Source organism: Chiloscyllium plagiosum, unplaced genomic scaffold, assembly GCF_037043375.1.
Source record: "Chiloscyllium plagiosum isolate Xiang-an unplaced genomic scaffold, Cpla_swu_hap1 HiC_scaffold_12, whole genome shotgun sequence".
NCBI classification, from domain to species: Eukaryota; Metazoa; Chordata; class Chondrichthyes; order Orectolobiformes; family Hemiscylliidae; genus Chiloscyllium; species Chiloscyllium plagiosum.
Window position 1 is genome coordinate 53,298,981 of NW_028270150.1, and position 22,500 is coordinate 53,321,480.

Below are 22,500 nucleotides of genomic sequence, written 5' to 3' on the forward strand. Positions count from 1 at the left end.
TGACCAATAAAGGCAAATATACCAAACACCATAACTATATTGTCAAACTGTGACTCCACTTTCAAGGAGCTATGAACCTGCACAGTAAGGTCTCTTTGTTCAGCATCACTCCCCAGGACGTTACCATTAAACGTATAAGACCTACTCTCATTTGCCTTTCCAAAATGCAGCACTTCACATTTATCTAAATTAAACTGCTTCTGCCACTCCTCAGCCCATTGGCCCATCAGATCAAGCTCCTATTGTACTGAGGGAACCTCCTTCACTGTCCACTACACCTCCAATTTTCTGTCATCTGCAAACTTACTAACCATACCTGTTATATAAATGACGCAAATCAGTGGGCCCAGCATCGAACCTTATGGCACACTCTGGTCACGGGCCTCCAGTCTGAAAGGAGAAAGTGAGGTCTGCAGATGCTGGAGATCAAAGTTGAAACTTTATTGCTGGAACAGCACAGCAGGTCAGGCAGCATCCAGGGAACAGGAGATTCGACGTTTCGGGCACAGGCCCTTCTTCAGGAATGAGCAGAGAGTGTTCAGCAGGAGAAGATAAAAGGTAGGGAGGAGGGACTTGGAGGAGGGGCGTTGGAAATGTGATAGGTGGAAAGAGGTCAAGGTGAGGGTGATAGGTCGGAGTAGGATGGAGGCGGAGAGGTCAACAAAAAGACTGCAGGTCAGGAAGGCGGTGCCGGACTGGAGGGATTCGGCTGAGACAAGGTGGGGGGAGGGGGGATGAAGAAACTGGTGAAGTCCAAGTTCATCCCCTGCGGTTGGAGGGTTCCCAGTCGGAAGATAAGACGCTCCTCCTCTGACCGTCGCGTTGTTGTGGTTTGGCGGTGGATGAGTCCAATGACCTGCATATCCTCGGTGGAGTGGGAGGGGGAGTTGAAATGCTGTGCTACAGGGTGGTTGGGTTGGCTCGTCCGGGTGGCCCAGAGATGCTCTCTGAATCGCTCCGCAAGTAGGCGGCCTGTCTCCCCAATATAGAGGAGGCCACACCGGCTGCAGCGGATGCAGTAGATGATGTGGGTGGAGGTGCAGGTGAATCTGTGGCGGATATGGAAGTTTCCTTTGGGGCCTTGGAGAGAAGTGAGGGGGGAGGTGTGGGCGCAAGTGTTGCATCTCCTGCGGTTGCAAGGGAAGGTGCCGGGAGTGGAGGTTGGGTCGGTGGGGGGTGTGGATCTGACAAGGGAGTCGCGGAGGGAGTGGTCTCTACGGAAAGCTGATAGGGGAGGGGAGGGAAATATATCCTTGGTGCTGGGATCTGTTTGGAGGTGGCGGAAGTGACGGCGGATGATGCGCTGTACATGGAGATTGGTGGGGTGGTAGGTGAGGACCAGTGGGGTTCTGTCCTGGTGGCGGTTGGAGGGGCGGGGCTCAAGGGCGGAGGAGCGGGAAGTGGAGGAGATGCGGTGGAGGGCACCGTCGACCACGTCGGGGGGGAAATTGCGGTCCTTGAAGAAGGAGGCCATCTGTGTTGTACGTATTTTGAACTGGTCCTCCTGGGAGCAGATACGTTCGTGACACCACCCACGCCCTCCACCTCCTCCAGGATTTCCGCTTCCCCGGTCCCCAACGCCTCATCTTCACCATGGACATCCAGTCCCTGTACACCTCCATCCCCCATCACGAAGGACTCCAAGCACTCCGCTTCTTCCTTTCCCGCCGTACCACCCAGTACCCTTCCACCGACACCCTCCTTCGACTGACCAAACTGATCCTCACCCTGAACAACTTTTCTTTCCAATCCTCCACTTTCTCCAAACAAAAGGAGTAGCCATGGGCACCCGCATGGGCCCCAGCTATGCCTGCCTCTTCGTAGGGTATGTGGAACAATCCATCTTCCGCAACTACACTGGCCCCACCCCCCATCTTTTCCTTCGCTACATTGATGACTGTATCGGCGCTACCTCGTGCTCCCACGAGGAGGTTGAACAGTTCATCCACTACACTAACACCTTCCACCCCGACCTCAAATTCACCTGGACAGTCTCGGACTCCTCCCTCCCCTTCCTAGACCTTTCTGTTTCTATCTCAGGCGACCGAATCAACACTGACATCTACTACAAACCAACCGACTCCCACAGCTACCTGGACTACACCTCCTCCCATCCTGCCCCCTGTAAAAACGCCATCCCATTCTCCCAATTCCTTCGTCTCCGCCGCATCTGCTCCCTGGAGGACCAGTTCAAAATACGTACAACACAGATGGCCTCCTTCTTCAAGGACCGCAATTTCCCCCCCGACGTGGTCGACGGTGCCCTCCACCGCATCTCCTCCACTTCCCGCTCCTCCGCCCTTGAGCCCCGCCCCTCCAACCGCCACCAGGACAGAACCCCACTGGTCCTCACCTACCACCCCACCAATCTCCATGTACAGCGCATCATCCGCCGTCACTTCCGCCACCTCCAAACAGACCCCAGCACCAAGGATATATTTCCCTCCCCTCCCCTATCAGCTTTCCGTAGAGACCACTCCCTCCGCGACTCCCTTGTCAGATCCACACCCCCCACCGACCCAACCTCCACTCCCGGCACCTTCCCTTGCAACCGCAGGAGGTGCAACACTTGCGCCCACACCTCCCCCCTCACTTCTCTCCAAGGCCCCAAAGGAAACTTCCATATCCGCCACAGATTCACCTGCACCTCCACCCACATCATCTACTGCATCCGCTGCAGCCGGTGTGGCCTCCTCTATATTGGGGAGACAGGCCGCCTACTTGCGGAGCGATTCAGAGAGCATCTCTGGGCCACCCGGACGAGCCAACCCAACCACCCTGTAGCACAGCATTTCAACTCCCCCTCCCACTCCACCGAGGATATGCAGGTCATTGGACTCATCCACCACCAAACCACAACAACGCGACGGTCGGAGGAGGAGCGTCTTATCTTCCGACTGGGAACCCTCCAACCGCAGGGGATGAACTTGGACTTCACCAGTTTCTTCATCCCCCCTCCCCCCACCTTGTCTCAGCCGAATCCCTCCAGCCCGGCACCGCCTTCCTGACCTGCAGTCTTTTTGTTGACCTCTCCGCCTCCATCCTACTCCGACCTATCACCCTCACCTTGACCTCTTTCCACCTATCACATTTCCAACGCCCCTCCTCCAAGTCCCTCCTCCCTACCTTTTATCTTCTCCTGCTGAACACTCTCTGCTCATTCCTGAAGAAGGGCCTGTGCCCGAAACGTCGAATCTCCTGTTCCCTGGATGCTGCCTGACCTGCTGTGCTGTTCCAGCAATAAAGTTTCAACTCCAGTCTGAAAAGTAACCCTTCACCACCACCACCCTCTGTTTTCTCTCTGCGAGCCAGTCCTGTATCCAAATGGCTAGTTCTTCCTGTATTCCATGTGATCTAATCTTGCTAACCAGTCTCCCTTGGGGAACCTTGTTGAATACCTTATTGAAATCTATATGGATCACATGCACTGTTCTGCTCTCATCAATGAGGGTTGTCACTTCAAAAAAATTTTAAGTGAGGGAGACATGATTTCCCACGCACAATGCCATGTTGACTATCCCTAATCAGTCCTTGCCTTTCCAAATACATGTACATCCTATCCCTTGGGATTCCCTCCAACAACTTGCCTACCACCGACGTCAGGCTCACTGGTCTATAGTTCCCTGGCTTGTCCTTACCACCCTTCTTAAACAGTGGCACCACGTTTGCCAACCTTCAATCTTCCGGCACCTCACCTGTGACTATCGATGATACAAATATCTCCGCAAGAGGCCCAGCAATCACTTCTCTAGCTTCCCACCGAGTTCTAGGGTACACCTGATCAGATCCTGGGGATTTATCCATCTTTATGCATTTTAAAACATCCAGCACCACCATCTCTATAATATGGACATGTTTCAAGAGGTCACAATTTATTTCTCCATGATCTCTATCTTCCATATCCTTTTCCAAGTAAACACTGATGCAAAATTCTAATTTAGCATCTCCTGCAGCTCCACACATGTGGCCTTGCTGATCTGTAAGGGGCTGTACTCTCTCCCTTGGGACTCTTCTGTCCTTAATTTTTTGCAGAATCCCTTTGGATTCTCCTTTGTCATTGTTGTAAGAATGAACTGGATTTGAACTCAAATCCCACTTCATTAAGAAACAAGCTAAGTCGAGGCTATTTTAAATCTCCTATTATGCAATGAGAAAGGGCTAATTAATAATTTTGCTGTAAAAGAACCTTCAGGGAACTCCTCATTAGTTACACTTTATTTCTATGAGGCTTAACAGTGCCAGGAATAAGGATAAAGTGAGGAATCCTGCACATACCATTACAAATTTTATTAACTATTGTTCTTCTTTACCCTGCTCAAATTAGGTTTCAATTTTTACCTTTCTTATCCTTTAGGTCTTTCAGCGGCCAAGCTGTTAACAGAATCTGGACAGAAGGTGGTGGTCCTGGAGGCCCGTGACCGGGTTGGAGGCAGGACCTTTACAATCAGAGTAAGTATGAATCATTGCCAAAAACAAAGTCTGTGTCCTTGGATGTCGTTGTCACCTCCTAGCAGATCAAAAACACATCTGTGAGCAGAAAAGTGACAAGAATCTTTGGCTGGTTGTTAACATCTAATCTGTTCTGAAGGGATACCTGAGGCCTAATGGAGTGAGGGAATGGATTCTGGATATAGTAAGGGAAGGGTTAATGGGTGATTAAGTAGTTTATGAATATATAGGGACCTGTAATCAGTGTGGTGTGAGGTTTTATGGAGTGTGATTGACTGACTGACTGACTGAAATAAAACTCCCTCACTGACAGTCTGGACATGAATTCTGTTCATAAACATTTACCTACTAGTATAAAGTTAAAAATCACACGACACCAGGTTATAGTCCAACAGGTTTAATTGCAAGCACACTAGCTTTCGGAGCGACGCTCCTTCAGGTGGTAGTGGATGGTTCAATCCTAACAGAGAATTTATAGCAAAAATTTACAGTGTGATGTAACTGAAATTATACATTGAAAAATGAATTGTCTGTTAAGCCTTTCATCTGTTAGAATACAGTGATAGTTTCACTTCTTTCATGTGTAAATCACAAAACTCTTTTAAAAAAAGTTGCATTCTCGGGTTAGCTGTTAACAATGGTGATAGCTAGACAATATGTTGAAGGTGTTAGCTCCCTGTGTTCTCTGTCTATCCCATGATGTTTAGATTGATTCTAATCTAAAAAGTGAGATAATGGAGTTTTACATAAATTCATGCAGTTTTTGAGCAAAGTACAATGTAACCATGCAAGTACAAATTCACCCCACTGTGTGTGTGTCAGTCAATGGTGTTCACCTGTAGTGTGACATGAACCCAAGGACCCGGTTGAGTCCCTTCCTATGGGTACCGAACTTAGCTAGCAACCTCTGCTCGGCAACTTTTCTCTGCTGCCTGTCCTGAAGTCCACCAAATCGTACCTACTAGTAGGTAGCATTGGATTCTGTGTTTTATTTTTCAGCTGAAGAATTAAGAGATGAATGCGTAATGTCCTTGCATGGATTGAGAATTGGTTAGATATCACCATTTAAATACTACCCTGCTATTCTGCTGTTCCTGCAGTGGGTAGCTTCACACTTTTTTTTTTCCATATTATGCTGCACCTGCCATGCAGTTGTCCACTTTCAATTTCCACCCAAAAGCCTCTGTACATCATCCTCATCAAGATATATCTTCAGCAAATTTGGAAATATTACATTTGGTTCCCTCATCCAAATTATTGATTATACATTATGAAAACCTGAGTTCTGATCCCAGTGATATCCCACTCATCAATGCTGAAAATAACCCATTTATTCCGATTTTGTTTCCTGTGTGCTAACCAACTCTCTCTCCATGCAAAGATATTAATCTTAATTCTGTGTGCCGTAAGTTTCCTCCGTGACAGTAAAAGTACAACGATTTGTGATTTAGATTAAATTCCCTACAATGTGGGAACAGCCCCTCCGCCCCAACAAATCCACACCGACCCTCCGAAGAGTAATCCACCCAGACCCATTTCTCTCTGACTGACACTACCTATCATTATGGGCAATTTAGCAAGGCCAATTCACTTGACCTGCACATCTTTGGACTGTGGGAGGAAACCGGAGCACCCAGAGGAAACCCATACATACACTGGGAGAACGTACAAACTCCACACAGACAGTCATTTAAGGCTGGAATTGAACCTGGGACCCTGGTGCTGTGAGACAGCAGTGCTAACCACTGAGCCACTGTGCCATCCAAATATTGTTTTAATTATTAAATAACGACTGTACAAAATGTGTTAGCAGATATCAACTCATTGCATACTTAAAAAGCACAACTCAACTTGACAGAAATAATGAAGTTCAATTTATGCTTAAAGTACAGTTTAAGAATAGTCTTAAACATACTATATATGTAGCCACAGAATCCAAGTTATTTATCAGCAACAGTAAGCTTAGCTCAGTTAAACATTTATGACTAAGTCATTCAGAGAATTTGAATGTTTTAGGTGAATCTCAGTCAATTTTTTTAGATATTGGATAAATATTTTTGCGGCTGGAGGAACTTGAACTAAGTCTTGTTGATGGCCTGCTTTACGAAGAATAGGAGGACTCCACAAATGACATCTGTCATTGGGAATCCATCAACTGATTAGAACACCTCAGCTCTACAGTTGGTTTCACTGCCTCCAATCTCTTCAGAAAAGCCAAGTTTTCTTATTCGATTCTCTCCTGCTCCCGCTGTCTGTTTAAAGTGTTGTGATTAAACTCTAATCGATTTCTGTGTACCGGAGTCAATCAATAACCCTATCCTGTTAAAATATTGCATTGTGCAGCCAGTAAGTTGAAACATACTGAGATTGTGGACAGGCTATAAAAATACAGTTTCTTTCTTCCTTTCTCAATATATGGCAAGTGAGTGACTCCCATTATGTTACCCAATATATTCATAAACCCGATACGATACGGAAAGTCCTGGTTTCGTAAATGTGGTCTGATGGGGCAAAGTCCAATGAGTAAGGCAGAGTTTGATATTAATATTTTTCTGGTTTACCATTCTGTAGTACTTTTCCAGACCTTTCATTATGCAGAAACTAAGTTGTAAAAGCATTTCCAGGTGGCTCTGTCTCAACTACATTTTAAAAAAAGTAGTTCCCACAGACAATCAGGTGATGCAGTTATCTCCCAGCCAGGCCTGTTTTCATGTACTTGTCCACGTCACTTCATTTGTATATTGTCATGTCCAATTAATCCTTATTGGTCTGGTTGGAAGATATGTTTAAGCCCAACACCACATTCCATCCCTTGACATCTTCAAACGGGTGATCAAGACCTTACATAAGGACGTACACATTGTTCCAATAATCACAGGCTCTTTATACATGTGATGAAGTCTAAGATTGGCTCATGCTTAACTGGCGGTAGGTTATGCCTGGATTTAAAAAATTCTCCAGCTCTTTCTCATTGTTACTCACCTTGTGGACATTTCTTCAGTATTTTCCCCCTCAGTCTCCAATTAAAGTTTTTATCTCCTTCTACTACTCATTGTTTTAAAGGCAGTTTCTCTGTGGATTATATCTTATCATTTTAAACTATACCTTTGTGCTCTTCCAGACCACTCTATTTAGTCATGTAGGTGTACATGTATGAAACCTATTCTTTAGTGTTTTTTGTCACGCATTTCTGTATGTTAATTATTTCCGCAGTAACAACCAACTCTGCATACTTGCATCAGTATCCCAAGATCATGCCACGTGTTGACTTTCAGGAAATTTTTTTTTTGAAAGATCAAAAGTTGATGGAGGGTGACTATGCATCCTCTTCGCCTGGTCCCAATGTTCTGAGTGATGGCCACATCATCCAATTGAGGTCATTTTTAGAAAAATCACATGGGCAAAAGTTCATACACCTCCAAGAGAAAACTATTATTGAACTACACCTAAATGTCATTCCCATTTTGATTTAATGCTGTTACTTTTTCCTATCACTGTTCTTTTATTCTAAGTGTGGTTCCCCATTAATTATCATTCTGACTAATTCAGGACCTCTAGAGAAACCTTATTGTCTGGGAAAGGAATAGAGGTAGTGGAAGCATCTATTCATATTAGCTTTAAAACATTATTACTTCAAGCATTACTAATTTTGCTTGTTTGACCTTTCTTACAAAAAAAGTATGTACAATTTTCTCAAATGTAACTTGCTACATTACACATTACATTACATTTCCTCTTTCAAAATTGTTCCAAGTTCAAACCTGATAGTCATAGACTCTAGGTTTCTTTTGTGTACAAACCTTGCAGGTTGTTGGGCTAATTGGTTTCATTAGTAGTCAATTTATTTTTTCCCAACAATTTGTCCCTTTTTTTTTTTCCCTGATACAGATTAAAACCATCTAGAATGTTTCCATTGGTTCTTGTTATAAATTGAAATTTAAATCTTTAAATTTTAATTTACCCTTTAAAATTCAATTGAATTTCCTATTGTGTGCTTGAACTAGCAACTGGTATCAAGTAATTTTATTAATTCCAATTTCAGAGACAATTACGTTCAGCCTTGGAGATTTTATACAGTGCTCCCATATTGTAGATTCCAGTGATTGTGGTCCATTCACTTTTTTCCAAAAACTTTGTGTACACAAGACTTCCAGCTCTCTCTCTCTGTTTGTGAAGTCTGTTCGAAACAAAAAAAAAACAAACAAAATCCACCCTGGGTCAGGAAGAAGCCCAGTGGGTTAATACTGTCCAAAATCACACTTCTCACCACATAGAAGCTGCATGAGAAGATTTTAAACTGTTAGCAGAAACCATTAACTCTGTGGGTCTCTGAAGAGGCAGGGTCTGAACCACTAGGCAAAATCGTGTCACACTGATTGCTGATCATCCATAAAACTTTATCTGTGCTTTGAGAAAAAGCTAAATCATTTTTGTCACAACATCTTACCACAGCAGTTTTAAAAAAAACTTATTTTACATAGTAATTTTAAACTTTTCAATGAAATAAAATTTGAAAGCCTTGAACTGCTGATACTTTTGGACTGCTTCCTGTTTTAATTCTGATTTCAGCTGAATGTAAGAGACACTCTCTTTGTAACTGTCATGGGAACTTGCTGTGAATGCAATTTGCACAGAGGGCTTTGTTAACTTCACTGGAGGTAAGGACTTACTGATGTCTTCTCTAACTCTGCCTGATGTTCCTACTCGTTCGTCTGCACCTTTTGGCTCCTGGATGACATTACATACTGGCCTGGATGGAGTCTCTGTTTGTGCATTCAAATCCTTTGCTGGCTGGAGAATTCAGTGACAAATTTTAACCTCTCCTTGCTACCATCTGAAGTCCCCACTTGCTTCAAGAAGGCCACAATCATCCCATTGCCAAAGAAACAATCATGTAGTGTGCCTCAATGACTTCAGCCTGGTGGCTCTGACCTCCATAAATGTGAAGTCCTTTGAGGGGTAAGTCATGGCTCACATCAACTCCAGCCTAACAGATTGCCTTCATCCTTTGCAATTTGCCTAATGTTGCAACAGCTTCGCAGCAGATGCCATCTCCCTGGCTCTACGCTCATCACTGGAACATTTAGATAACAGGGACACCTACCTAAGGCTCCTAATTATTGACAATAGCTTTGCCTTCAATACCATAATTCCAAACAAACTAATCTTCAAACTCCAAGTCCCAGATCTTGGTTCACCCGTTTGTAACTGGAGTCTTGACTTCCTGACCCATTTTAAAGAAATTCTTAATGAGATGGTGGGTGTCACTGGCCGTCGTTTATAGCCCATCTCTAATTGCTGCACAAGGCAATTAAGTGTTAACCAGATTGCTGTGGTTCTGGAAGCACATGTAGGCCAGACCAGGTAGGAATAGCAGATTTTATTCCCTTGAGGGCATTAGTGAACCCGATGGGTTTTTCTGACAATTGTGCTGCAAGCACTAAGGGCAGGCATCCTCCATGCTTCCTCCACCATAAAGCTCAATGCTAGTGCCCTGCAAGGCTGCATATTCAAGCCCCCCTACCACATTCCCAGTACACTCATAACTATGGCCAAATTCCACCCCAGCACCATTTACAAGTTTGCTGGTGGCACCACTGTTGTAGGTCAGATCTCAAACAACCACGAGACAGAATGCAGGAAAGCGATTGAGTGTTTAGCGGCATAGTATAAAGATAACAATCTCTCTATCAACATCAGCAAAATGAAGAGCTGGTCATTGACTTCAGGAAGTGGATTGAAGGACTTACCCCAGTCTGCACTAATGGTGCTGAGGTGGAGATAGTCAAGACCCATTGAGCTCCTGGGCGTAATGATCACCAACAATCTGTCCTGGTCCACCCACGTTAACAGGATAGTCAAGCAAGCACAACATCACCTCAACTTCCTGAGGAGGCTAAGGAAGTTTGGCATGTCCACAATGACTCCTACTAATTTTTAAAGATGAGCCATAGAAAGCATCCTTTCTGGATGCATCATAGAGATATGGCAACTGTTTTACCCAAGACTTCAGGGAACGACAGAGAGTTTGTGAAAAACAACCCTGTCTATCATGCAAACCAGCCTGCCATCCATTGACTCCATCTACACTTCCTGCTGCCTCAGGAAATCAATCAACATCATCAAAGACTTCCACCCTCTTCTGTCAGGCAGAAAATATAAAAGTTTGGATACAGGTATGAACAGGTTCAAGAAAAACTTTTTCCATCGCTATTATCAGACTTTTGAACTAACCTCTCACATGTTAATTATGATCTCTCTCTCTCTCTCTCTCTCTCTCTCTCTCTCTCTCCCTCTGCACCTTCGCTGCAGCTGTAGCACTGCATTCTGCACTCCGTTCTGCGACACTGATGCCTTTTGTATGGTACAATCTGTCTGTACGGCATTCAAAATAACACTTTTCACTGTACCCTGGTAGATGTGACAATAATACATCAAACTCAAACTAAAACATGAAAGGAACAATTAGTGAAACATTGTTAGTTATATTCTCAAGGAAACATGCCTTGTCTTGCAAGTCTCAGCTGCTTTCTGTTCACAGATTTCTGTCTGTGTTTATTTTTTGGTACACTAAGGAAGAAGTAAATGTTACCATCAGTTTCAGCATCAATATCCAGTTTGTCGATTTGCAATGTTGGGTCTACCCGCAGCCTGTTCCTTGTATTGGGTACATTGTTTTCCTGTTGGTAAGCATTTTTACTGTCCAACTCTTTTTCCAATTTCTGCAGCATTCTATTTTCTTTATCCAACGGTAAAGCACACAAATAGGCAAACTTATTATGGACAGATTCTGACTCAATTGTTTCTTTCATAATCTCTTTCAAAGGTCTATCAATGATTACCATTGCATACTTCTACAATTTCCAATACAATTCCTGCTACAGGTGACCCTGAAGTTTCCATTAAACTATCCACAAATTACAGTTTTGAACATGGTCGAAAAGGGTGATTCTGGAAAAGCACAGCAGGTCAGGAGGCATCCGAGGAGCAGGAGAGTCACTGTTTCGGGCATAGGACCTTCATCAGGAAGACTGCTGCTTCTCACAGCTTCTCAAATGTAAAACCAATTAAACTGTAATACATTCTTTACTTAGATAAAGAAAGTATACAACTGTGACAGTTACAGATGGTTCACTGATAGCAGAGGACAAACAGGTTGTCAGCACAGATTGTTTGAGTCTCGACACTCAGATTTCCTCTTCTCCTTTTTCCTTCTTGATGCCAGCAGTTTACGTGACCGATACACAGCATGCGGTTCAAGCAAATAGCCATGTGTGAAAGTCAAGTTGGAGCAAACCTTTGTGAGGAGAAGAGGGAGCTAGTCCATGGCATCAAGACAAAAGCAGCCATTGTCAGAATGGGTACCCAATAAACACAGTCTGCCGATTCCGAAACAACAAATCCAAACAAGCAGACACAACGCCCAGAAACTCTAGCTACATTACCATATGTCAAAGACATCTCTGACATTATTACCAGACTACTCCAACCCATTGGTATCATGGTATCGCACAAGCCTACCAAAACATTTAAACATTGGCTGATGAACCTAAAGGACCCTATACAAACAACCAGCAAACCAAATGTCATTTACAAAATACCATGCAAGGACTGTAACAAACACTACATTGGACAGACAGGCAGAAAACTAGCCACCAGGATACACAAGCACCAAAAGACATGACCCACTATCACTAGTATCCTTACATACAGATGAAGAAAGACACCACTTCGACTGGGACATCGCATCCATCCTAGGACAGGCTAAACAGAGACATGCACAGGAATTCCTAGAGGCCTAGCATTGAAACTGGCACTGCATCAATAAATATTTTGATTTGGATCCCATTTACCAACCTCTCTGAGAAAAAGAATTGGAAATGATATCACCCACCAAAACAGACCAAGATACATAAATAGAAAGCAGGACAGAACACCAGTGCTTCACTGAAGGCTCACTGATGATGTCACCTAGTATGGTGATGAAAGTTTGAGAATAGTTCAGCGAGCAAACTTACAACCAGAAATAGGAGGAGATGAAAGGAGATTGGAGCCACAGGGACAATAACACAATTGTGAATATGAAGGATTATGGTAAATCTTGTGTCATAGGTACACCCAGTAAGTTACTTACACTTAAACAAGGTTGGAACCTTGCTGTGTGGATCAAAAATACAACAAAAAGCCTTTTTTTTTGTACAAAAAGTACGCAAAACAAATACACAAAATGGCTGATGCTGCGTATGAAGTGGCCAGAGTACATTGCTATCTATTGTTTAGAGCAACTGTAAAAATTTTAGAGTTGGAAGACCTGCAATTGCAGGGGAAATTGCAGTAATCATGTCTCCACCGCTTCACTGGTGAATTCCTCCATCTTTAGTTTCAGCATACTGACTACCTTTGGCTAACCTGCCAGATGTTCCTGTGTCTGTGTGCAGTTTGAACCAGCCTGAGAACCTATTGACTGAAAACAGGGACATCTCTTCTTCCTGGTGTTGTGCAGATGCCTGCTCTTTGGAAGTGCTGTGAGTGTCTGAAAGCTGGGACATTTCTTTCTCAAGCAGCTGCAGAGATGTAGCAGCGAGGTGCTCACCAGACTGTGCACCTCAGATTCTCATCTAGAAATAGACTCCAGAAAGTCCCTCAGCTGAGAGTTGACTGGCTTCCTCCTCAGATCTGGCAGTAGAGCTGAGGGTCTGCAGTGCTGGCCTTCTCTGAGCAGTCACTGGGTGCCCCTATTGTCTGCACAAGAGAGAGGATATTACTTGTGTAAGGGAGATAAATGATTACTAGTGATGAGTTCGGATCAGTTCACTAATAGTAATAGGAGAATAGCATTGCCCGGCTCACCGAAGCACACTGAGTTGCTTGGTCATAAGCACTCATGAGAATTCTGTTCAGTAATAGAGTTAGACTGAGTGTTGATCCTGAAAGTGTGAGGTATAAAAATAAATAATCTGCTTGCTGGAGCTCTGTTTGGGTTCCACCAGAGTCACTCAGGTCCTCACCTTATTACAGCCTTGGTCTAAATCTCGACAAAGAGCTAAACTCCAGAGGTGAGATTTGAGTGACTGCCCCTGACATCGAGCAACACTTGACCAAGTATGGCATTAAGGAGTTCAATAATAAACCAGAGTCAATGGGGGTCAGAGAGAAAAGTCTATTGTTTTTGGTCATACCTAGCACAAAGGGTGGTTGTTGTTGAATGTCAGTCATCTCAGTCCAAAAATATCTCTGCAGGAGCTCCTCAGGGTAATGTTCTCAGTCCAAACATCTTTAGTTGTTTCATCAATGAATTCCAACCCCCCCACCCCCACTCCATCATTAGCTCAGGGAAGGATGTTCACTGATGATTTCACAATGTTCAGCACCATTTGTGAATGCTCAGATATTAAAGCAGACCACATCAATACACAGCAAGACCTGAGCAAGATCTAGGTTTGAGCTGGTAAATGGCAAGTGAGATTCATATTACACACTGACCATCTCCAACAAGAGAGTATCTAACCATCACTCTTTGACATTCAATTGCATTAACCTTTCTGGGGGCTAACTGTTGACCAGAAAAACTGAACTGGACAAGCCGAATGAATACTGTGGCTATAAGAACAGGCCAGAGATGTGGAATTCTGAGGCGAGTATCTCACCTCCTGACTCCCCAGTGCCTGTTCACTTTCTACAATACAGAAGACAGGAATGTGATGGAATACTATCCACCTGTCTTAATATGCAGCTCCAACAACACTCAAAAAAAATGTTATCATCCAAAGCAGTTTGAATGATTGAAACCCAGGCCCGCCCTCAACAGTCCCTGCATGGACTTACAACTATATCACCATTCCTTCCCTGTTGCTTGGTTGAAATTCTGGAACTCCCTGCCTAACAGCATTGCAAGTGTACCCACGCCGAATGGACTGCAGCGGTTTAAGGAGGCAGCTCAGCACCCCCTTCTGAATGTCTTTAGGATGTGCTAATATATGCTGTCAGAGTCATCAAAGCCCTTCCCTTACAAACGTCAGTCAGCAGAATGTGCTAGGGTCTTGCAGTATTGCAATCTAGTATTGCAGTCTTTTTGACCACAGTCAGTGTTACAAAGTATATCAATATGAGATTTGTATGTGTCTTTGATGCAGAAAACTGATTGTCTGGGATGGCTAACTGGTTATCACCTCACATCTCCCAGTTATTTTCTTGAAATGAATAGACAAATGTACTGTGTATGACTAGATTTTGTTTTGTTGAGATTATAGATATTTGCTGATTAAAGTTAGGAATCTTTCAAAACTCTGATGCCAGATAATTTTTCATACTTTCTTTGGTGCTTTCATGGGTACTCAAACCCTGGGATGCCCAATTGACGATTATTTATGATTCCTAAATAAAAGCAGTGATTAAGTTAATAATTTGAGTGTCTTTCATTTCAGGACTGAAATATACGTATAACCAGGTTTGATGCTTCACTTCATACATTCGCAGGTTGTTACATGGGAATTGTAATTGTAGCTCACAACGGCCTCCAGTCCCTAACAGTAATTTAATCGTACACACCAGTGTGGTGCTCATGAACACATTCACTATTTCTTCAACAGAACATTTATTGTATTTCTTATTATTTTTTGCCAGAATAATCATGTAAAATATGTGGATCTGGGTGGAGCTTATGTGGGTCCAACTCAAAACCGAATCTTACGCCTGTCAAAGGAATTGGGTCTGGAGACTTACAAAGTGAACGAGGTGGAGCGTCTACTATATTACAGAAAGGTAAGATAATGTTAGGGTCTGACTTCATTCATTTTCCTACAAATAATCTCAAGGTAGGCTGATACAAAAGGTGAAGTCACCTGGGATCCGCTGTGAGCTGGTAAGATGGGCACAGAACTGGCTTGGTTATAGAAGACCCAAGAGTAGCAGTGGAAGGATGTTATTCTGACTGGAATTCTTTGACCAGTGGTATTCCACAGGGATCTGTGCTTGGACCCCTGTTGTTTGTAATATTGGTAAAATGATATGGGGGATAATGTTGGTGGCTTGATTATTAAGTTTGCAAACAGCTCAAAGAATGCGGGTACTGAAGATAGCAAGGAGGATTGCCAGAGGATACAGCAGGATATAGATAGACTGGAGACATGAGTGGAGAAATGGCAGATGGAATTTATTCCAGACAAATGTGAGGTGATGCATTTTGGATGATATAATGCAGGAGGAAAATATACAGTAAATGGGAGAAGACCTAGAAACATCAACATACAGATGGACCTAGCGGTACAGATCCACAGTTTCCTGAGAGTGAAAATGCAAGTGGATTAGGTGGTCAAGCATGCATATGGCCTTCATCAGTCAGTGCATCGAATTTAAAACTTGGCAAGCCCTGTCAAAGATGTATAGAACTTTAGTTTGGCCAAATTTGGAGTATTGTATACAATTCTGGTTGCCACACCACCAGGTGGACGTGGAGGCTCTGGAGAGGATACAGAAACAGAATGTTGCCTGCTTTAGAGGGCATTAGCTATGAGGAGAGATTGGACAAACTTGATTTGTTTTCACTAGAACATCAAAGAATGAGAGGCAACTTGATAGAAGTTTATAAAATTATGAGAGACATGAATAGAATGAATAGTCCCAGGATGGAAATGTCAATGATGAGGGGACATAAGTTTAAAGTAAAAGGGGGTAAGTTTGAAGATGATGTGAGAGGCAGGTTTTTTACACAGAGGTTGGTTAGTGCCCGGAATGTGCTGTCAGAGAAGGTTTCAGAAGCAGATTCAATAGCAACGTTCAAGAGGCTTCTTGACAGATATATGATTGGCAGGGAATAGAAGGGTCAGACTGTGTCGTGACAAAAGGTTTTTAATTCAGAAAGGCATCATGTGTCAGTGAAGTCTTGGTGGGCTGAAGGGCTTGTTCCTGTGCTGTACTGTTCTTTGGATAGCACCTCTGTCCATGTGAAACAGTGTGGTTGGAGATCTTCCAGTACGACCAGAGAACTGATCCGAAGTGTGTGATATGTCAGATATCACACTTAGTTGCAGATGTGAAATGAGCCCAAACTGTCTGCTATTTTGGAACTGCAATGTTTGTGGGTAAAACTGCATTAGCTTTTTATTTACATAATTTGGATTTTCTAGTGCATAAGTGGTACACTTCTATCATTATGAGAAGATCTATTATCATTTTGCCATCAGCTAGACAATGAGGACATCATTTTTAGATTAATAGCTAAATTAGAATGTGTGGAAATAACAAATCTGATGCTTTGGGGGAGAATCTTGTGTCATGTTTTGTTTTAATACACAGTGTTCACTGTTGTCTATTTTGAGACTGAATGTTTATTGTCATAGTTTTTTTTTAAATAAATGTTCTTTCTAGATTTACTGAGAATTGTAAATATAATTTACAATTGCAGTTGAAGTGCTTGTGGATTGAGGCAGCCAAGTGTAAAGGCTCTGGATAAGAATGGCCAATTACTAATATTTATTAGAACTTAGAAAGTAACTGATGATTGTTGCATTCTAACTTATGCAAATACAACATCCTATTTTGAAAAGCAAATGGAAGCATAGATTTGTAAATAATTATAATCTATTTAGGCCTTCTATTTTTTGTCACAAACTCACAAGGACAGTTTTTGGCCCAGTTTTAACACATTGAAAAACAACAAACTCAGGCATGAAACAAACTGGATCAGATTCAGAATAAATGCCCTGAGGTCAGTACAGCAGTATGAAAAGTCCTGTGCCAGAGTTCTACAGGAGGCTCCTTCATCGACATAACCAATGGAGTTTAAATGGGAACTCCATATGAAATGAGCTGTTTAATTTTAAGTCCTCGTGCACTCCTTTCCAGCTAATCACAGAGTTAAAATTTGTGAATGGCAGGCAGTTTCTCCAAGCACTTCTGCAAACTTGAGTGATTTCAGAGCAACACAGGGATGAACAACCCTTAAAAGATTCATGATTGTAAGTAGAAGACTTATATAATATTATATTATTTTTATATCCAAAATTTCTTTCAAGTTTCTCATTGACTACCTGTGGAATGAATCTTTATAAATTGACTGATATTATCAGCCTTAATTGCATCTTAGGATGTACATTTGAAATATTCAGCAAATATATCGGAAATGTGGAGTTGATCACAGATTGATTCTGAAAATGATTGTGTGATCCACCTCTGCATTTACTGGCCCTTTGGTGAAGATCAAAATCAATCCCAATGATTTTTTTTAAAAATAGAATTCAAAAGTGTATTAGAATTTCTTGAAATTAATTCCACAATATGTAGCTTCTCTAGACTAACATGATCAAAGTTCTTTTGAATATGAACTCCCCAATACATTGCTCTTTTACTTACATACTACATAAATACTTCAAGTATCACTGACTTCTGCACTATGCTTTCTACCACTAAATTAAACAGGTAACTACAGTCTTGGTTTGGCATGCACCAATTGAAATACAATGGAGTTGACCAGCAGCAGGAATAGATACAGCGAGAGATGGTGCAGTAATGGCTTACCCACAGTTCAGTTATCATTAATCCTCCCTGTATGGGAATCTGTGAGCCCAGAGTTTAGGTCAGAGTGGTGCTGGAAAAGCACAGCAGGTCAGGCAGCATCCAAGGAGCAGGAAAATCGATGTTTTGGGCAAAAGCCCTTCATCAGGAATAGAGGCAGGGTGCTTGTAGAGTAGAGAGATAAATGAGAGGGGGGTGGGGGTGGGGAGAAAGTAGCATAGAGCCCACCTATAATCTTTCCTGTTGTTTCAGGAACATGCAATTAGTAAGTGACCCACATAAAATGCCACTTCAGAGATTTGAGCCCATAAGCCAGGAAACACTGCAGTAAAGTACTGACTGTGATAAACCAGAAGTAAACTTCTGGATAAGATCTTGTTTTATGAAATGAGGGTGCCACTGACTAGGCCAGCATTTATTGCACATCCCAGAGGGCACCTGAAGAGTCAAACAAATTGCTGTGTGTCTGAAGTCACAAGTGGTTCAGACCAGGTAAGGATGGCAGTTTCCTTCCCTAAAGGACATTAGTGAACCAAATGGGTTTTTCCAACAATTGACAATAAGTCATGGTCATCATTAGACCCTTAATTCCAGTTTTCTATTGAATTAAAATTCCACCATCTGCTATGGTGGGATTCAAACCCAGGTCCCCAGAACATAAAAGTCCAGCAATCATACCACTCGACCATCGCTTATCGTTGAACCAAGATGTTAAACCAAGGCCCCTCACAGAGCTTGGGAGCACATTGCACTGTTTTAGGTGAGATGTGAAAGCAAGGTTCAATCTGTCAGTTTAGGTTGACTATTCCATGGTAATTTTTTGAAATACAGTCGAGGGGAGTCTTCCCACTGCCTGACCAATACGACTAGGCTTTGCTATTTGCACATTTCTGTGTATAAGTTGCTGTTGGTTTGTACATTAGCAACTGCTGGAAAGTACAATAATTATAAAGTTTCAGAAATCATACTTTGAGTGGAGGAGTAATTGTTACAATGTTTACAGCTGCTGACAATACCAAAGGAGAATGTGTCACGTGTTTGACAAAAGAATTTGTTTTTGAAAAGCTGTTGCTGGAGACAGAGCGGTCACAGGTTATTGTACATTTTGACCATTGTTCAGATCAATCAATCCTTGCTTAACCAGAGAAAAGATATTTAGCGGTTTTGATCAGTTCTTGATTTTCTATTGATGCAGAAGAAAACCTTTCCAAGGATCTGATCTAATCCAGATTCAGTGTCATGTGAATTATTGAAAATTTATCAGAGAGCTTTTAACTGTGAGCACCCACAACAATCCCCATGGAGGGTCTTGAACTATTTTGAGAGTTGGATCTGAATTGCATAGCCCCAACAGGCTGTGACTGTTCAGAGGCACCTTGCTGCTTTGAGGACGAGTGTGAGCTTCAGGGGCTGGTCTGGACTTGACTCCACCAAAAAAAACCCATAAAGAATTGCCCTCTGTCCTTTCTAGGTGACTTGCTGCTTTCTCTGTTAAACACCAACAGGAAGGCTATTATGCACCTGCTATCAGTGATCAAACCAAGATTCAGTTGTTTAGAGAGTCTCCCTGTGTAATGCATCCTGTCACATGCTGACCCTCTGCCAGTTTGCTTATGACATTAATTCTAGATTAAGCCACCATCTGATATTTTCTTTGCTTTCCTTCTGACTGCATAGTTTCCACATTTCCTAGTGATAATACAGCTGAAGTCAGGATGTTAGCAATAATTTAATGCTGCCAACCACAATGATGGCAGGAGAGAGTTTTAGTGAAGTCTGACCTCTTTTTTAACAAAGCACAATAGATTTTTTTTGGAAAGCTATGCTAGTTAACAACAAACATTTTGCATCAAAATGTTCTGCCTAATGCAATTGTACAAATAATTAAATCACCTCCATCACTCTAAGCTAATTCAGTTCATGGGAACATCTGAATGGCAAACAAATGTGATGAAGGATTGTGGTCATATGAGTGAGAAATTAAACATTCAACTGTCAAAACCAGATTTCAGAGTCACACTAAACTGACATTATATTCAGTGGTTCCATTCAGAAACTGTTACGCACACAGAATATAAATAATAACACTGACTGACTCAATATTTCAACAATCCAATTTTGTAAATAGCATTTTTATATCTGTTTTAAAATGAAAAGGAAGGGAAACCATAGAATAATATAAAGTCTCAAACACCTCAAACAATCTGTATTAAATAAATATAAAGCTATTATATCCATGAAAATTGAATGTTATATAACTAAAGAGTAGAACTAATTCAATACCAATATTGAAGACTTCTGTTACTAAGATGGGAGTGTGTTTGATGGGACGTGACATTGGTAAAGTGAAATCTGATGCCAACTCACCATGAATATGCCTCCTCCCATGTTGTACCTTCTATCTGTGTTCACCTATCCCTACCTCGCCAATCCACTCTCCTCCCTACCCAAAACCATCCCTCCCCTACCCGCTTTATCTGCAGCTCCCCTTACACCCAAACCCCAATCCTGAAGAAGGGTTACATGCGAAACGTTGACTTCTCCACCTCCTGATGCTGCCTGGCTTGCTGTGTTCTTCCAGCCTCCTGCTTGTCCTCCCATGTTTGGGCTGAGCGGGACCCCAGAGAGGAGAGTCTATGATTAGGGATCTGCATTGTTGAGATTATGACAGTCATTTAAATTCTGAGGCTGTGGCTGCGTTCCCCAGAGCTAAGCAAATCTGGCAGCTGGAGGGAATGAGGAAATGCCTGTTCTCTAGCAGTTCAGTGCTATTTCACCCCTTTTAGATGGCCAGGAGTAGCACAAATGTCGTCCCCAGGCCTTCGGGCAATTCTGCTACAATTTGTTCTTCCTTGCAGTTGATATAATCCCATCCCCATAATCCTTCCACTGGGCTCCAAGCACCTACAATATTTACCTACCATGTAATCTAGTCCACCCACTTTCTACTGCAGGTTTTCCAGCTTAATAACCAATCAATCTTTCAATTTGGACACATTTAAAAAAACACAATCAACTAGGATTCGGTTGTTCACCTTAACAGGACACTTGCGCAATTGGGATTTCTGGCTTTCCTGACTCAGACATGTGTCCCTACTTTCTATGCCTCTGTATAAATATTGGGTTCATACTTTCTAATCTCTATTTGAAACTCTATTCAACTAATGATGACAATGCCTGAACATAACAATTCACAGGCAACCTTATATAGCCTGTATTCTATTTTTAGTTTTGTTCATTGCTCGGGTGGATGGAGGTGTGGGGAACTGACTCCTCAATTTGCAGAATGTTTTTTTTCTGTTAGGCCTTTCAGCAAATTGATGTGACTCATCTCCCGTGCTTTCGCCCTGTCTTTCTCATTCCTTTCGAATTGCTCGGCCAAATATCACACACTCTGGCATGTGAGAGATTAGATTAGATTAGATTAGATTAGATTAGATTCCCTACAGTGTGGAAACAGGCCCTTCGGCCCAACCAGTCCACACCGACCTCCGAAGAGTAACCTACCCAGACCCATTTCCCTCTGACTAATTGACCTAACACTATGGGGGAATTTAGCATGGCCAGTTCACCTCATCTGCACATCTTTGGACTGTGGGAGGAAACCAGAGCACCCGGAGGAAACCCACGCAGATACTGGGAAAATGTGCAAACTCCACACACAGAGTCACCTGAGGCTGGAATCGAACCCGGGACCCTGGTGCTGTGAGGCAGCAGTTTAGCTTCAGTTCTGTTTCAGTTGCTGGTGACTGTTTGAATGTGAGCCACCTACCTATAACATAGCACGTCATACACCATTTGCACAAAAATACTGAAAATGATCTGCTATCATAATGCGGCAGAGAAGGAATCCTGCTGTGCTGCTGATTCTACTGCAGCCTCTGTCAAAAAAGCTCTTCTTTTATTTCATACATGTGGCAGACATTCACACCAGGATGGATGGATGGAGGAATGACCGTTGAGGTGTAAGAAGGTCCTTGCTGGATTTATAATGGGTTTCCTTACTGTATACCACACAAAGACTTTGGCATCATTCTTGCCATTGGGTTTTACTGCACAGTATACAAATGTCCAGTTGATCTATGTTCTGTTTATTGTTCATTCATGCATCACTCAACTTTACTTCTTCTAGCTCCCCTTTAAATATATCTGTGCTACTCATCCCAGCTAGCTGATGTAGCAATTACACATTCTCACCACTCCCTGGATAAAGAAGTTACTCCAGAACGGCCTATTCGAATATTACTCTCTTATATTTATGACCTCTAGATTTGGACTTCCATCAAGCAGAGATATTTTCTTGATGTCTACTCTATAAAACTCCTTACTTTTGTAAGCATCTATTAGGTAACCCCTCGAACTGCTTTTCTGATATGCGTTTTTCCGGTTGATAATGGTGCCATCATTTGTAAACGTTTGTACTTTTGCCAATGCCTTTCTATCCTTTCATGATAAACAAAGACCAGATTCATTTCCAAAAATGGCATAGTGTCCTGATGTAAATATTTTTAAGAGGTTACTGCTAATTTTGAACAAGAA

The 22,500-nt window shown here is 42.5% G+C and overlaps 1 protein-coding gene across 1 annotated transcript in view; it reads left to right on the plus strand.

The window, feature by feature from the left end:
• Positions 1 to 22,500, plus strand: part of maoa (monoamine oxidase a) — a 170,711-nt gene that overhangs the window by 76,160 nt on the left and 72,051 nt on the right. The window contains exons 2-3 of the mRNA XM_043700856.2: positions 4,355 to 4,449; positions 15,073 to 15,210. Of these exons, the coding sequence (XP_043556791.1) occupies positions 4,355 to 4,449; positions 15,073 to 15,210 (233 nt within the window). The remainder of the gene's footprint in view (positions 1 to 4,354; positions 4,450 to 15,072; positions 15,211 to 22,500) is intronic.